We start from the raw sequence: 18,383 nt of genomic DNA, 5'->3' as shown, positions 1-18,383 counted from the left end.
TTAAAAAAATCACTTTTCACTTATTAAGTTAGCAAAGCTAAAATAGGACTGGTGATCTTCCCTATTGGCAAGGTGAGGTGGGATGACCCCTTCATACTCTATTGGTGGGATTTCAGTTTGACATCTCTCTTCTGGAAAGCAAGTTGGTATGTGAATCAAAAGCCTTAAAGCCATCATTTACCCTTTGACTTAGTAATTCTTTCTCTCCACAAGCACCCAACAGATAGTATTATGTGCTGGTCCCTGAATGAGATTCTAAAAGCTCTGAGGGAGCTTTTAGTCACATAGCAAATGCTTATGATGTGTTACTTGTGAAATAGAATATAAGATGTAATATGGTATCAATTAGGCACAGAAAATACATCGTAATGCTAATAGTATTGGGATTATGGGTGTTTATCAAACTTCGTTTCCATTTTTACTTTCATGTCTTTCAGTAGTATATATTTGGCATTCATCAACTCAGAAAGTTTGTTGCTTTCTATGATTCTGAAGGTTTACCCAGTTTTTCAAAGGAGCATTATAAAAACTTGCATTAAAAAAAAAACAGAGCCATCAATTTTAGATCTCATTAGAAATATAACCCAGAATAGAGGAGAGCTTAGGAAAAGATTCAGATCTGTTCCTCAGTGGGTCCAGAGCTGACAAGGTAGCACTATGCATTTGTCACAGGAGTTTGCACCTCTTCCTGGAAGCAGTTTTTTAAATTGTAAGGATGAATTTCAGTTCTGATTTTATGTCTTCCACCATGTGATGTCCCTGTAATTGTGCTTCTCTTTATAAGAAATGTGTTGTCATTTCAGCGGCCTCATCGTTCCCGAGAGAGATGGCAACGAGACTGTCCCTGAGGTTGTTGCCACATCAGGTTATGCCCTGCTGCATTTTTTTAGTGATGCTGCTTATAATTTGACTGGATTTAATATCACTTACAAGTAAGATATTTAAGTCTAATATTTGTGATTTTATTCGAAGACTACATACCTCATTTTAACAATAATAATGACTAACATATATTGAGGGCTTATAATGTGCCAGGGATTGCACTAAGCAGTTTGCATGGATTTTCTCACTTAAAGTTAGTTTTAAAACTCAGGTACAGGCACTGTTTTTCTCCTTGTTTTATAATTGAGGAAACTGGTAGGAAAATGTAAATTGTCAAGGTGGTCAGACCACAATTTCAATCTAGGTCTTGCTGCTTTTGAGCTTCTCCTGAAACAGAGTGGATAAAAACATGGGGGGTTTTTGCTAAGTATGATTTTAAAAATATTAATAGTTTTTATGTGCTCAGTGGTTGGCCCATTGATGACAGCTTAGTTGAGGTTACAAAGGAAATGTAGACAGACTCTAGGCAGCTTTTGGAATTTGTTGAGGTAGGAGAGAGGTTAACTTTCGTCTTTTCTTTTTTTCTTCTTAGGAAATGTTTATTTTCATAAGTAGTTAAATTCATAAAATGCCATAAGCAAGATGTCTGTGATAAACAGCTCTCTGGCCCACAAAGCCTACAATGCCAATTGGCCTTTTACAGAATAAGTTTGCCAACTCCTGGCATAGGCAGTAACCCGCATGTGTAACCTTTATGCTGAGTTCTTTTTCTGCCCTTTTTCTTGGGATCTGAGTATCCTTTCAGGCTGTCTCTATCTCGATTGGTATGTTGATTAAGTTTTCCAGGCGCCCAGGGTTCATGACTTGGCAGTCTGGGCAGCTTATCACAGTACTAGCAAGGTGATTTTTAGCGATGCCGGTAGCCATAAAGGCTGGTTGAGGGGAGAGGCTGTTGAGTTTAGCTGGGGACATGTGAGATGTCTAAGTAGGATCTAGACCTCAGAAGAGCTGTCAGGGCTGGGGATGTCAGCAGGGAATCCCTGGCATGTGGACAGTGACTGACTGGCCTTTGAGGTATGTGCACAGTAAGGAGAGGGATGGTAGAGGCAGCTAAGGGGCAGAGGAATGCCAGTGAGTTGTATTGTCCCAGAAGCCCAGAAAAGAAAGTCTCAAGAAGGAGGGAGCTGACAGCTATCAGGTTCAGTAAGCAGAGGAGGCCCCAGATGATCCAGTAGGTGGAGTCAGGGGCCTGGTGGGGACACAGTTCAGGATGGAAGGTTGGAAAGTCATGGCATTGAGATTGGGACACTCTGTGAAGAAGTTTGGCTCTGAAGGGGAGAGGGCAGAGGGGAGATGTGGGTTTAGGCCAGGGCTTCTCAAACTTCACATGCACAGAATCTCCTGGAAGGCTTGTTAAGACACAGATTCCTGGGTCCTACCCAGAGATTGTAGTTCAGCAGAGCAGGGGTCTGAGAATCTGTGTTTCTGATAAGCTCCTAGGTGGTGCTGCTCCTGCCTGTTCACGGTCAACATTCTGAGTGGCACTGCTCTAGCCTTCATTCTGGGTTCCCCGTAGGTTCCTAGGTCAGGGGCTGGAGGACAGAAGCTTCACTGTGGTAGGGCCTCTCATTGTAGCAACCTTGGGGGAGAAGAGAAACTCCAGGGAGGGAGCACCCCAGGAGAGCAGACAATTCAAGCACTCCTCGGCATGGGAAGCGCTTTGCCCTGTCACTGGAGAGCTCTTCTCCTAGCTCTGTGGCCAGTGTCTTCCCCAGGAATGCAGGTTATTCTTACCTGATTGGCCTTTTCTTTCTTGGAGACGAGTGTAGGGGGAAGCCTTGATCTCTCCTAGAGAGCAGAATTAGTATTTGTTAAATGAAGAAGTGATGAGGTTATCTTAAATTTTATTAGCTTCTTGGTTCTAAGATCTCTGTTCTTTAAAAAAGAGTCCTGAAATGTTTTAGGGGTCCCAGACCCTGTACAAAGCCAAATAAAATGATGGTCTTTATTCCCAGAAAAATGCCCAGAAGCACATACATAAAACATTGTCATTCATTTTCCAGGTGTCCTCAGGTTGCATTGAATCCTAGCTTTGGGCTGACCTCAGCTGGAGGACCCTTGAGGCTTGTACCCACAGCTCCCTAATTTTCTTTTAAAAGAAAAAAACCCCAAAGAGTTATATTTTATTTTCACACAAGTTGGCACTTTGTCTTATTTCTCACTCTGAGTCGTATTTTAAGTCATTATTCCTATTGGGATAGATATACAAGCAGATGTTTTGATGTATTACCTGCCGTCTTTTTAGAGATTCAAAAATAATTTTTGTGTTTTGAAATTTTATGTAACTCACTGCTCTAAAGAGTGCTCAAGGTTAATCTTGGCACATGCAGCCTAAGGGCACTTGAGTGGAGAAGTTGACATTATACCTTCCCTCTTATAGTTTAAAAAGTGCTAAGGGTTGCTTCCTCCTCTTTGTTTTTCAATAACATTAAGTTTTGGTTGCATGCCATTCCCTCATGTATGATTTTTGAGTGTGTTTGTGGGAAATTATTTGACATATTATTGGTGTAAAGCATAGGTTTGAACACATAATGAACATGCTCATCTCAGTTTTCTTATAGGTCTTTTATAAAAATGAAGTGTGATTGTTGTAGCCATTTCAGCATAACAAGTCCAATCTGAAATTTACACTTTATTTTTTGTAAACTATTGCCTTGCAAAGGCCTTTTTCTTGGTAAAGAAGAAATTGACCTTTATTGAAGCTTTACTTTCGTGTTTGTATTAGTATATAAAGATAGTAGGCACCACTTTCTAGAGGCCTACAAGAAGAGCATTCAGCTTTTTTATCAAATACTTTATTGTTCTGCTTACTGGGGCTTGGAAAATAGGCATATGTATGTATCATATAATTATATAGGTTATACAAATACTGATTTATAAAATTTTATTATAGATATATCATAAACTGATATTTGGGTATAGGCATGAATATTAATTGGCTTGTTTTTATAACTGATTCCTGATTTTCTGACATGCTTTGCTACAAAATTTTTTTAGTTTTCTTTACAGGCCTGAGAAGAAATCTACACTCTTAAAGTATCTTGATAGTCCAGTTGTCTCCCCCTTTTTAAAATCTGAATTATGTCTTTTTAAAGTGCTGTCAATATAATTATCTTGTCACATCCTTGTGAGACACATAGTTAAACTTCTGTATTAGGTTAAACTGGCCCTCCCTTTTCTTCCATCTGAAATGAGTAGATAAACTTACTAAGGAATTTTAAGTACCCCAATCTGGGCAATAATCTTAAATTTTATAAATTTTCAGAGACCATCCAGCGGTGTATGTACCGTGAGGACAGGAGTGTATTGTTGGTGGTTGGTTTTATCCTTTCTCTCCAAACTTACGAGCATGCATTTGGCAATTCTGTAATGCTCATCATTTGTGGGCTCCCAAGAATAGGATAGTCATCCCACCATTGAGAAGCTAAGCTTGGACATTTTACAAGAATCTCTTCTCTGTTTGTGATTTCTTTAACTTGTCTCTTATGAGAATCTAACAGGGTTGGTTTGATTTTGTTACTTGCCCTAGTTATGCAGTGTTGAGTGACCTTATTTAGGCCGAATGGTAAGTACTGCAATTATGCTTGTGAATGAATTAGAAAGACAGTGACATTCTTAAACCTTGTGTAGGAGGAAGTTGTGTTAAAAGTGTTGCTTTGTGTTGATTTAATTTCTCCCCACTGTCTTTATAGTTTTGACATGTGTCCAAATAATTGCTCAGGCCGAGGAGAATGTAAGATGAGTAATAGCAGCAACACTGTTCAGTGTGAATGTTCTGAAAACTGGAAAGGTGAAGCATGTGACATTCCTTACTGTATAAATGACTGTGGTTTTCCTCATCGAGGCAACTGTAATTCAAGTGATGTCAGAGGATGCTCCTGCTTCTCAGAGTGGCAGGGTAGGAGCTTCTTTTGTTTTTGTTTTTCTTCCTATTTACAGTATGTTCTCACAGTTTAATAAATTATAGGTTGACTTTATTCCCAGCTTCTAAACCATTTATGTTTATCAAATATTGGGTAGCATTTAAGTTTTCACATCTCTTTATTCAGCTTCTTACAAATCTGAATTTCATACATGTGTGGTTGTGGTCTCTGGAATTGTGGAGGGGTTTGACATTCTTTGCTATTCATTCCTGAGAGTTGGAGAACTTGGTCTCAGACATAAGAAGACGTAGAAGAGAACCAAGCTGGGAGGTGGGACAAGAGCTGACAATAATGGTATCTCCTCGGAGACTTTCAAAAAATTTGGGGAAAATTGGAGTCACTTATACAGTGGAATCCTAAAGCAGTCAGCTGATGGAATTATCTACAGATACGGATTATTAAAGAAACTTTAGCAAATTCTTTAAGGGCTGGGATGACAGCTATTACTGATTTAGTGATTTTCTTTATACATTTACCTCTTCCTCAGAACACTGTTATTTTGAATGGAAATGTGCTTGTTTAAATACTTTAGTTTTTTCCATTTGCCTGACATCAAGGAAGTTAGATGATTGAAGCATTTGAGTACCTACCACTGTGCAAATGTTGCAGCAGAAGCCAAACTTCCCAAGAATGGAGTTTCTTGATTTTCCAGGAAATGGATAGTTTGTATTTTTGCTCTTGCGACTAGTCTTTACATTTTAACTTTAAAGTTTTTCATTTGAGTTAATAATTCCTTTGTTTACTCTTTCCTCTGAGAACTGCTTAAGCAAGTGTTTTATTACTAAAAGATCCTAATCTGGATATGGTCAAGTCATCATTAGAAAGTATATGATTTTGAATTTTGTTAAAGATTACCCTTGGTCACTAGCTTTAAGTAAATTGAAAGCACAAATTAAAGGGTTTTTCTGATATTTAGATCTAAAGGAAAGACTAAGTATTCTTTAGATATTTGTTACAGTTAGATGATTAAAACTTGAAATGCAATAATTTTAAAGCTGCGTTTCTTGAAGCTAATTTGTTATGTTTTATTAGGTCCTGGATGTTCAATTCCTGTACCAGCTAACCAGTCATTTTGGACTCGAGAGGAATATTCTAACCTAAAGCTTCCCAGAGCCTCTCACAAAGCTGTGATCAATGGAGATATAATGTGGGTTGTTGGAGGATATATGTTCAACCACTCAGATTACAACATGGTTCTAGCGTAAGTTGTTTTAAACAGAATCTTAATTTTCTATTTTGGAAATTTATAAAGATAGCCAAAAGAAAAGAAATCATCAGTAATTCCATTACCTGAGCAAACTCACTGTTAATATTTTGGTAGTAGTATTTGAGAGTGTTTTCACGTATTCTTAGTTTTTGAAATTGGGAACCACAATGAATTCATGGTTGTAATAAGCAGTAATTCATCTTTTCCAGATACTGTCTCTCATATTTTGCTTTTGGTACATATAGTAGGTTCTATATAAATAGGGGGTTACTTTACCTCTTAATTTAATTAACATTCCTGTAGATCAAATAGTTTGAAGTTATAGTTTGCTAGTGGAAATTATACCATTGTCTAATACTTCCCAGGGTTCAAGGTCTATTTGCTGGTCCATGTTGCTCATCTTGTAGGGAAATATATGTTGTCACAGTGGAATTAGCTATGGAGACTGACTTTTGGGAGAAATTTATGAACACTTATTCATGCTGATTTTGTGCCCTGAGAGTTTTTTCTAGGCATGTTATATTAATAAAGGTTGTCAAAAACCAACATCTGTTCTTTAAGGGATTCTGGAAATATGACAGTGGTGGCATAGTTTCTGAATCCCCAATTAAAACACACAGAACAGCTAGGATAGCAAAATCAAGAACACATTGTTAACATCTGTAACAAAACTTGGTCAGATTGTATCTACACAAATGGATGGGGCTAAATCATTGACAGCTACTAGACCTATGTGGTATCAGCATCTGTGTAGGAGGAAGCAAAGGGAGCACTGAGCTGACCCACAGGCTCCAGTAACCAGAAGAGACTCGCTCAAAAATTCAGCAAGCCACTTTGAGAACAGCAGGTGGAATTGGACAGACTTTGCACATTCTAGTAGTGGGTGAGCTCTAGGGATCTGTGGTGGGGTCTGAAGGGCTGGAGGAGTTTATGCCTTATTAACTCTTAGAATGAACCAGCCAAAGTCTCTTTGCAGGAGAAAGTTCCACACTGAGGAGAAGCTGCTGGGAAGAGAATTCAAATTGAACAGGACAGGGACAGTAGAGAAAAAGTAAAAGAAAGTCTAGGTAATGGTCAGGGAGGAGAACAGAGCCAAGAGATGTCAACAAGTAAGCTACCATCTATTTGAACAGTACAATCCAACAACAAAAAAGTGATCTAGAGAGCTGAGAAATTAGAGAAACTATCCTAAACTGAGCCTCTCTGGTGAAAGTTCAGGGAAAAGTAATTTTACTTAAAATTGAGCAACAAAAAAATATCAAGGTCAGATCTCGTAGAAAGTTGTTACAGGAAATAAGAAAATAAGGAGTAGAGCAACAGCCCTTCATTCGTGAAAGCGCAATAGAGAATATGCTTACTAACCTGATGAAAATGACAACTTAGTATTCCCAAAGCTCAAGTACAAAAAAAAATGATACAAGATGTGAAAGAACAATATAATCAAAAGTGGAAAAATTTGGAAATGAGATGCTAGAAATTAGGAAAGAATTTAAAAATAATTTCAGAGTTGAAGACAAACCTAGAAGGAACACAGAGTAGCTAAACATAACAGATACTCCTTTAGAAATAGAATATGAACAAGGAAATTTAAAAAAAATCATAAATAAACTTACTTTCCCCTGTTCTTTGTAGTAAGTACAGTTAACCCTGAACATTATCTATAAAACAAACATGAGAAAACTCTGAAAGATAGAGAGAAGTCATTCTGTCTAAGGACCTCAAGACCCAAGGAATAACCTAGCAGTAAATTCCAGGGGTTTTCTTTTTGTCTTATATATCCCAGACTTGATGTTGGAAAAATCACCAATCTGGAAATGTCAATAGGCACAAGCTTAAAAAGCCCCAAGAAAAACCTGTTCTCTCTAGCTCGAGGACCAGGAAAGGGGGAGCTTAGCCAGACAGAAAACTTCCAGACAGTAACGACTCTACTCCAGCCAAATACCACACAAAGAACTGTAGCCCCACCCTCACCCCTGCCAGCAAAGTCTGAGTGGAGAGTCTAGATTTTCCACTCTTGTCGGGAAGTAGTTAGGTGCTCCAACCCCCGCTGCCAGTGTAGTGTTAGAGAAGGCCACTTAGGGAGCTGGGACTTTCTTCTCCACCAGGCAGTAGTGAGGCCTCCCCACCCCTGCGACATGAGTGGAGACCATGTGGGGAGCCTGGAATCCTACCCCTATCTGGCAGTAACAACAGTAATGAGTTGACGTTCCCACTCTCTGCTTGGGTGGTGTCAGAGGAAGCCTGCTATAACAGGAGATTTAAATAAGATCCAGAATCTCAAATCATGGTACCCAAAATGTTCAAATTTCAATTGAAAATCATTTGTCATGCTAAGAGCCAGGAAAAATCTCAATGTGAATGAGAAGAGGCAATCAAAAGATGCTGACACCAGGATGACACAGATATTAGAATTATCTGACAAGATTTTAAAGCAGCCATTATAAAGATGCTTCAACAAGCAGTTGTAGACACACTTGAAACAAATGAAAAAATAGTGTCACCAAAGAATGAAAAGATATAAAGAAGAATCAAATGGAAACTTTAGAACTGAAAAAACGGTAACCAAAACAGAAATCTCAGTGGATAGGCCCAACAGCAGAATGGAGAGGATAGAGGAAAGATTCAGCGAACTTCAAGATAGAACAATAGAAATTCCTCAATCTGAACAACAGAGAGAATATAGAATATGAAAAAAATGAACAGAACCTCAGAAACCTGTGGACTATAACAAAAAACGTCTTAACATTTCGGTCACTGTAGGAGTGCTGGAAGGAGAGGAGAACGATGTGTCTAAAAAACTGTTTGAAGAAATAATGGTTGAAAAGTGCCCGATATTGGCAAAAGGCATGCACACACAGGTTCAGGAAGTGGGCAAACTCCAGCAGTCAATCCCTGCCTTCCAGAGGGGTTTACAGTCTGTTGGTTCTTTCTCATTCTCCTGCTCAGCTGTCATACTTTCTTTTCATTTTTCAAATCTCCACCACATTTTCTCCTGTTTTCACTCTCAGCTAATGGTCTGGCTTCCTATTTCTGTTTTGAAAGATAAAAGTTATCAGAAGAGGACTTTCACAAACTGCCGCCACCACATTTAACTGTTACCTGTATCTGTGTTCATTTATTCTCTCTTCTGTACATCAGAACTGTCCAGTGGACAGTTTCTGATTCAGTCATGTTGGAAGTGTTCTATATTTACACTGTTGTATCACACTGTCATGTCACTAGCCACATGTGGTTATTGAGCATTAGAAATGTGGCTAGTGTGAGTCAGGAGCTGAATTTTAAATTTTTAATTCTTAGTCCTCATCTTACTTGATCTGTCACCAACATTTGATACACCTAGTCCCTTCCTCCTCTTTTAAACACTTGCTTCACTTGGCTTCCAGGACTCCACATTCTCTTGAAATTTTTTCTAACTACTTATTCCTTCTCAGCCTCCTTAGCTGGTTCCTCTTTAGCTCACTGACTTCTGAACGTGTCCCAGGGCTCAGCCCTTGGTCTTCTTCCGTGAGAGTGTATGTTCACTTTCTTGGTGATCTCATATAATATCTTGGCCTTCATGCTGTTGACTCCCAAATTTATATCTACGTCCTAGACTTTTCACCTGAACTCATATCTCTACCTCTTTATTTGACATCTTGATCTTTTGGCTGTCTCATAGACATCTTAAACTCCATGTGTCCAAAACTGATCTTTTTCCCAAGCCTGTTCTTGCCTTAGATGTCTCTGTCTCAGTTGAGGACGACTCTATGCTTCAAAAATTTTGTTTAAGCCAAAAATTTGAAATCATCTTCGACTTCTTGCTTTTTTACACCCCATATCAGTGTGTATTGTCTCTTGCTGTATAAGAAATTGCCATAAACTTAGCAGCTTAGACAACTCACATTTATTACCTCATAGTTTCTGCTGGTCAGGAGTCTGGGCACAGCTTAACTGAGTCTTCTGCAATCAAGGAGTCCCCTAGCCTTTGTTCTCATCTAGTTTCAACTGGGGAAGAATCCACTTCCAAGCTCCCTAAGGTTGTTGGCAGAATCCATTTCCTTTGATTGTAAGACTGAGGGTCCTGGCTTCTTGCTGGCTATCAACTGGAGGCCACCAACAGTTCCTTATCACTTGGGCTTCCTCTGTATGGCTGCTTACTTCATCAGGCCACAAGGAGAGTCTCTAGACTGAGTCTGCTAGCAGGATGGATGTTACGGAAATGACAACTCATCATCTTTGCCATATTCTGTTGGTTAGAAGCAAGTCATAGATCCTTCTCATACTTGAGGGGGCCGATCATACATGGTTATGAACGCTAAGAGGCAGAGATCTTGAGGACCACCCTAGTGTCTGTCTGCTACAATATTTCAGCAAATCTTGTTAGCTCCTCCTTTAAAATCTATCCCTAATCTAACCACTTCTTACTACTTCCAGTGCCATGCCCCTTGAGAAGTAAAGGTAAAATTAAAGATGTGAAAGTGATTGTCCCTTCCACTGTTACACAGGTATTATGATAGTCATATATTCTACCATTTATGTGATTTTTACTCTTGTGCCTGGCATCATCCTCTCTCGAAGCAAGAAATCTGGGAGTTATTTTGATACTTCTTGTCCTTTACATCCTCATATCATAACCTCATATCAAGCCCCATCAACTTCGTCACCAAATACACGCCATATTCCTTCTTTTCTCTCTGTGACCAGCCTGCCGTTGTCTTTCACCTAGGCTTCAGCAGTAGATTCTTACCAAGTCTGTTTCCATTCATTCCTCTTAATCTATTTTCTAAATATCAATTGGGATGATTCTTTAACAGTATAAATCATATCATTTATTACCTTCTTAAAACCCATCAATGGCTTCCCACTGGCCATAATGGGCCTACCTTATCTGACCACGTCTTACCTTCCCAGACTTAACTTGTACCCCTCCTGCCTCCATTCACTGTACTCCTGTCCCACCGGCCCTCTTTCTTTACCCAGAACTCACCATGTGCATCCTCACTTTAAGGCCCTGTGTGTTCACTGTTTCTCTGTCTAAACTATTGTGCTCTTGTACCTCAGCCTGGTTTATTCTCACCCTTTAGCTCTCAGTTAACTGACTCACAGAGAGATCTTCCCTGATCAGCCAGTTCAGGCAGGTTCTCACTGTTCTTTTTCATAGTTCTCATTTCCTTTAGAGCAGTGTTGGTAATTTTTAATTCTGTCTGTGCCCATTGTTATGCTTGCTCGTTTCCTGCCTTTTCCTCTATATGTTCTCCAAGGTTAGATACCTTGTTTACTCACTCAAGTCAGGGCTCATAGAACATGCTCAAATAAGTATTTCTCAAATGAATGGGAGAATAAATAATTATTTATTTCCTTGATAAATATTTGTTCCTAGAAATACTAGTGTCACCTCTTGCTTTTATTTGGTGTACCTCATGAGTCACATTTGTTTTATAGATCGTAACATTTCTTCTGCTTGTACTTGATCAAAACATAATTTTTACAGCTTTATGTGTTTCATGTAAATATTAATACAGTTTCAAATAAATTTTTACTAATGCACGAAAAGTAAATATAGTGACTCCTTTTAGAGGAAGTATTTCTGGAACTTAGAGTATAAATTTTATCATTTATACTATTATGTAAGAATATTTCAAGAATTGTGCTTATTCTCTGTTTCTCCACAACCCTGTTAACCCAGAACTTTTAAGTTGCATTAAAAAGCAGTTCCTGTTTTATTGTTACCAAAGGATCCTCTTGCAAAACAAATGGTCTTGGTCTCCAGGGTTATGACTTCCAGTTGAAACCTCGTTGCTGAATTTCCTTTCTTTGAACAAAAAAGTGTTTTCATAAAGTTGAAAAAAAATAGTAAGAAATTGAGCAACAGGTAACCAAACAAGGAAAGGAGTGTCACGTAATCCAGTAAACTTTAAAACAGACTCACCGGGACAGCAAGGCTGACCCCTTCTCCATCCTGTAAAAACCGTATGAGTGAGAGTCTGAGAATTCTCACTAATAGCCCCAAATCTAGAAACAAGCAACTGAATGGGTATCATTTTTTTTTACTCTTTTAACTGAAGAGTGGGTGAGATTGTTACTGGGGAGGATCATGTGAAAAAGAGAGAAACTGATCAAGTGGCTGACTCTACCCAGAAGTCAGGGCTTCTGTTTAATTTGGTATATGCTTTGAACACTGGGGGAGGACACTTAAAATCTTAAGAAGAGAGTAGAGTCTGGGTATTATATTCTCCTAGACTGCACCCTCTCCCCATTAGAACCCTAACATTTCCTCAGACTTCAGAAAAGTGGAGAGAACATAAAATAGCAGCTCTCACACTAAAGTTAGGGTGAAAAGATAAACTTGTCGTAGAAGCAGTGGAAAAAGAATTTAGAAATCACCCACACTTTGCAAAGAAAATGTCTGGAGAGCAATCTCTAACCACAAGCAAGGTGAAAGAAGCGACATTGTAGCTAATGCAAATATTCTATGATGAAATAATAAAGTGGAAGACAGAAGACAGCATGTAAAAAGCTCACAAGAGCCAATCGTAGACGAAAAGTAACTTCAAGGAGCAGGAGATTCCTTCTAATTTCTTCTTTCTATAGATCAACTTAATGATAAATTGAATTCAGAAAAATAAGCTGAAAGACAAAAAGATCATAATAACAGTATGAGATGAAATGGGAGATTGCAGACCTAAAGAAATATGGATAAATTATATACAGCAAAACTAGAATGAAAATTGAATTAGTGACAAGTTAATAGAGATGATTCCAGTGAATATAAGCAAAAAGTTTGAAATACTTAGAAAAAAGCAAAAACACATGGAAGACAGAAGAAGTGATGCAATATAAAGATAATTGCCATCACTGAAGAAAAGAACCTAACAGAACAAAAAGATTGAAATAGCACAAGATGTTTCAGGAAAATTTTATAGGTGGTTGACGAAAAGACTTGATTTATCAAGTTATTGAACTTTTAGGATAAAGGACATATTACTGTGTGGGAAGCCTCAGGTAGTTTTGTGCCTCCTGCTGGCTGGGGTCACATCCAATCTCCACAGAGCCTTTGCTGTGGTTTTTGGATGGCCAGATGCTGTGGTTGGATACCAGGCCACTGTGGGTGGTGGAGCATGTGTCCTGTGGCATTATGGGCATCGTGTTACCAGGCATCAAGGAGGAGTTTGTGAGAGAGATGGCTGCAGTTCTGTGAAAGACACCTATTTCTTAATTCCTGAAGTTTGTTTTTGCTTATCTGCCTATCCAAGTCTTAGAACTGGTTGTTCACTATTCCATTATCTTGGACTTGGCTCCCAGAAGGAGGAGCATTTATTTGGTGCTTGGCATTTTTTACGGTTTATTGTATCAACATTGTTCTTGTCCTGTGTTTGCTTCTCTGTGTGGTGAAAAGAGTGGCAGCCTGTTATGTAAGTATCTTCTGGCACTTCATCTTAGCCAAGTTATGGGGACCTGCCAGCACCCTGATGTCTCTGACCAGCTCTTGGGCTGATATGTTGTTGACTGAGGAAGGGCAAAATGCATGCAGATACGGATTGAGCACCCTCCGTGTCACTTGAAAGAGATGTGGATTGGATCATCTGGAGACTTTTTTCTGTGCTGTTTCTTTCCTCTCTTTCAAGCTTACTGAAATAGGCCATGCTTGAACATAAGATGTATATGGCAAATGGTATGGTATATAAAGCCATAGTAGTCTTTCTCAGGAAACACTTGGAAAGTGTTTCCAAGCCAGAGTTCCACAAAAGTGTTGCAGGGATATACAGTCTGTTTTGTAAGACCATTTCCCTGGATGGATTTAAGTTATTTCTACCTCAAGTAAAATACAATACTGTATCTTTAAAAAATAGTGAGAGAGTTTGACCAGCCCTGTGGCATAGTGGTTAAGTTCAGTGTGCTCCGTTTTGGTAGTCTGGGTTCGCAGATTCGGATCCTGGGCGTGGACTTACACCACTTATCAGCCATGCTGTAGCAGCAACCCACATAGAAAGTGGAGGAAGATTGGCACAGATGTTAGCTCAGGGTTAATCTTCCTCAGCAAAAAAAAAAGAGAGAGAGAGAGAAAGGGAGGGAGGGAGTGAGGAGAGAGGGGAGGGGAGCAGGAAGAGAGAATGAGAATGATTGAGACTTTTTTATGCTTCCAAGAAGAGAAGAAAATCATGTAAAAGGAAAAATCAGACTAGCCTCAGACTTCTCCATAGCAACTTTCAATACCAGCAGTGTTCAAAGGAACAGCATCTGCAAAGTTCTGTGGGAAAGAAAGGACACCCCAAGAATATTATACCCAGCCAAGGTGTCATACAACTGCAAAGCTAGCGAGCAGATATTCTTAAACATGCAGGAATTTAGGGAAAGGTGCATAGATGAGCTCTACTAGAAAAAAAGCCACTTGACAGTAAAATTGAGCAATTAAGAATTAAAGACTCAAGAAGAGAAGTTGTGGTAAGAGGACTGTGAAGAGATTGGCTCAGCTAAAATACAGCTAAAGTACAGATCCAGTGTAGTTAGTTATAGAATGGAATGTGAATGTTATGAACCTGGACAGTGTAGAATTATATAACAGAAATTGGGAGAGGAAATGGGAGGAAACGTGGGTTGGTAAGGTTTTCAACTTTCACGGCAGAAAGTTAGTGCATTCTGTCCACAATTAAATTATATATGACTTAAAACTAAATCCAACCTCTGAATAATTTTTCATGTATTTTTTAAAATGTAGAATATTCAAAGAATACATGAAAAGTAATTGGTATTGATTTATCTAGCACTCACATTTAATAAATATCACCATTTTGATATATTTGCTTCAGATCATGTATAAAATATTTAAGGCAAAAGGAAAGGTTTAGAGAAAAATAATGAATACTAATGTACTCACCACCCAAGTTAGGGAATCAAACATTGCTTACATAGTTAAGACCCTGCATGCCCCTCTAGAATCCCAGAGATAATCAATATCCTGATTTTGTGGTGTCATTTGTTCACATACATATCCTTACACTTTAAATATATAGGCACATGTATTAGAATTAATAAATTTTCTGCTTCTAGTCTTTATAGGAACAATGTTCTGCAGTTTACTTTTTAGCTCAATGTTGTTTTGAGATTTATGTTGATAATATGTTGCTTGAGTAGTGTATTTATTTTTCACTCAGTATATTATATTTTATGAAATATAATTGACTTATTATATAATTTGTTAATCTGTTTTCTATTGATGGATATGTTTGCTTTTTTGCTATTATGTGATAAAACTTTCTTAGGTCTTGTTTATATATAATAATGTTTTCCATAATTTTTAAAAAACTTGAAATATTCAGAAAAGCTTAGAGAAAGTTACTAAACATTTATTTAAAGTATAATAATATCATTGATTTCCCTTGGGTTTCTTTTTCCTATTATATAAAAAGTAGAATTAACACTATTTATTAAAAGTGTCATCCATAGTATGCTCCCCTTGGTGTGTGTATATATATTATCAATTTATTCTTCTGTCTGTACATATGCATAGAAAAATGTCTGGAATGATATTTACTTAATGATATTCATTTCTAGGTGATGGGATGTGGGGTTGTGTTTAGGTTTTTTTTCATTGGTTACAGTCTTCATAATGAGTATGTATGATTTTAATAAAAACAATAGAGTGATGTTTTCCTCAAAAACAAAGTGAATATTCTAAGATATTGAATGTGATTAATGCTGCAAGGCAAGATTGTGTTTCTTTGGGGCATTTTTTGTATTTTAAAGGTCTTTAAATGTATTCATAGTATAGTTGAAATGCTATAATGATATTCTAGTTTTCTTGAAAATATGACTTTTAAAATCAATTAGATAAAGAAAGGCAAAGGTTAGGAATTTTTTTTAATTATCATCCCTTTTCAGTGTGTATCTTCAATTTTGCATGATTAAATGAAAGAAAAGTTATGGTAATAAAAGTTTTCAATCCTGTGAGTATAATGCAACCTTCAAGTGCTTTAGACAGTGTGTAGAAAAGATTTTCAGGAAGCATTAGAAACTTTAGTAGATTTTTCTTCTTTCTTGTCCCAGGGCTGTGCAGCCTAGCTGTACTTCTGGAGTTCTTCCATGCCCAGTGGGCCCAAGGCACCTCCCCATGTCCATGGCAGATTTAATGAGCAACTCCAAACTGGATTATATCACAAATAAAAGAGTACAAGATGTTCTGTTTTGTCATTTGGGTGAAAATATGATCTGTTTGTTTTGTAGGTATGACCTTGCTTCTAGGGAGTGGCTCACACTGAACCCTTCTGTGAACAATGTGGTTGTTAGATACGGTCATTCTTTAGCATTATACAAGGTAAAATGTCTCCACTGTGTACTAAGCTAGAAACACAACTCTTCCACGGTTACTTTACTGTATTATGTGGTTGAAAACCTAGTTGGTGTTGGGTTTTTTCCCCTAATCTTTTTTATTGTGGTAAAATACACATAATGTAAAATTTACCATCTTAACCATTTTAAGTGTACAATTCAGTGGTATTAAATACATTCATAATATTATACAACTGTTACCACTACCCATCTCTGTAAGTCTTATCATCTTGTAAAACTGCAGCTCTGTGTCCATTAAACAATAATTCCCCATTTCTCCCTTTGCCCCGCCCCTGGCAACCACCATTCTACTTTCTGTCTCTGTGATTTTGACTTCACTGTTGGCTTTTAATTGGGGGAAACTTTCTGTTTTGGAAGGGTATGTAATTGGCTAAGTTATAAGTGGAAATTAAAGTTGAAACTAATTTAAGCTGAGAGATTTGAATAGATTAAAATTGTACTGGGATATTATGATTGTGGTACTAAATGGTTAAAAATCAATACAGTGTAGATTAGCTTTTGTGTTTGTTAGCAAGTTTAGCCAAGAATAGCCACATTGCAATGTAACTGAATAATCATTTTCATTTCCTTGTTTTTGTGGTTTATGATAGGATGGGGGAACGTTTCAACTTTATTTTTCCAAATCATTTTCTTGTGAGAGGAAGTCCAAGAAAAGTGGCAAAGTGTTAGAGATACAGAGTGTAATTTATTTTGTTCCTTTCTCCGTCTTTTTCGTAATAATTGACAGAAAGGTGCATTTCAGTAACACTTTTTAAGCTAAGAATAATATCAAGGTTTTGAATTGATCCTTTTCTGTTCTCAGATTTGAGCCTGTCATTGTTTTTTAGAATTTTATTTACATTTTTTTCCCTAGGATAAAATTTACATGTATGGAGGAAAAATTGATTCAACAGGGAATGTGACCAATGAGTTGCGAGTGTTTCATATTCATAATGAATCATGGGTATTGTTGACCCCTAAAGCAAAGGAGCAGTATGCAGTGGTCGGGCACTCGGCACACATTGTCACGTTGAAAACTGGCCGAGTGGTTATGCTGGTCATCTTTGGTCACTGCCCTCTCTATGGATATATAAGCAATGTGCAAGAATATGACTTGGGTAGGTATATTTTTTCCAGTGGATCTTTTGAATGTCACATTGATAACCTTTACCCTTGTTATTATGACCATTTAACGAGATTCAACCTAACCTTTATCCAGTACTTTATCTTGATCTGCAGTGAACATTTATATATTACCAATGAAATTCAGATTATTGATGCTGCTATGTAGTATATATTTGTCACTGTCAATTTTGCAAGGGCCCAAAGATGGCATTAAATGTTTTGGGTGTTGAAAATAAAATAAGTAAAAATGATTCAAAACAGCAAATATTCTGAAGAAAAAGAATTTAGATAGCCCTTTAGGGTTAGTTTAATGGAGTGTGATTTCCCCTTAATCTGTAATCTTTCCTTTGGTTAAATTTTATTATATCTGTTTTTGTGGAGTAGGAGTACCAGCTATAATTGATATTTGGAGAAAGTAGGCCTGTAAAGTACGTCTGTGTATTGGTAACTAAAGGTCATGGTGAATTAACTGTTCAATTGAGGGGAATCTGAGTCTTTAAAATTTAATGTAATTTTCCTACATGGCATATTAGAACATCCGAACATTTAACAGATTGAAGTTTGGCTACCTAGCTTTGTTAGAAATTTTAGGTCGCCTTCCTTTAAAAATAGAAAGATAAAAGAAAGTTATATGTATCAGTTCTCCTGAAATCTGTTCTCTTGTCCTAAGCTCTTTGATATTTTAAGTATTAGAGAGGAGGAGCCTGCACATTTGCCTTTAACTGTCTTCTCTTCCCAGATAAGAACACATGGAGCATATTACCTACCCATGGTGCCCTTGTCCAAGGAGGCTACGGCCATAGCAGTGTCTATGACCACAGGACCAAGGCCCTTTATGTTCACGGAGGCTACAAGGCTTTCAGCGCCAATAAATACCGGCTTGCAGATGATCTCTACAGATACGATGTGGACACCCAGATGTGGTGGGTGCTTTTTCATGA

General features: G+C 37.7%; 1 protein-coding gene across 7 annotated transcripts in view; it reads left to right on the top strand.

Moving 5' to 3' along the window:
- ATRN (attractin) overlaps positions 1–18,383 on the top strand; it is a 177,323-nt gene that overhangs the window by 56,605 nt on the left and 102,335 nt on the right. For all 7 annotated transcript variants that reach the window (XM_044748857.2, XM_070485645.1, XM_070485642.1 and 4 more), the window contains exons 4-9: positions 804–932; positions 4,575–4,780; positions 5,838–6,006; positions 16,213–16,303; positions 17,192–17,435; positions 18,182–18,365. In XM_044748857.2, the coding sequence (XP_044604792.2) occupies positions 804–932; positions 4,575–4,780; positions 5,838–6,006; positions 16,213–16,303; positions 17,192–17,435; positions 18,182–18,365 (1,023 nt within the window). The remainder of the gene's footprint in view (positions 1–803; positions 933–4,574; positions 4,781–5,837; positions 6,007–16,212; positions 16,304–17,191; positions 17,436–18,181; positions 18,366–18,383) is intronic.

This window comes from Equus asinus, chromosome 15, assembly GCF_041296235.1.
Source record: "Equus asinus isolate D_3611 breed Donkey chromosome 15, EquAss-T2T_v2, whole genome shotgun sequence".
In the NCBI taxonomy this organism is placed as follows: Eukaryota; Metazoa; Chordata; class Mammalia; order Perissodactyla; family Equidae; genus Equus; species Equus asinus.
Note: the sequence above shows the minus strand (reverse complement) of the source record. Positions and strands in the feature narration are given on the sequence as shown.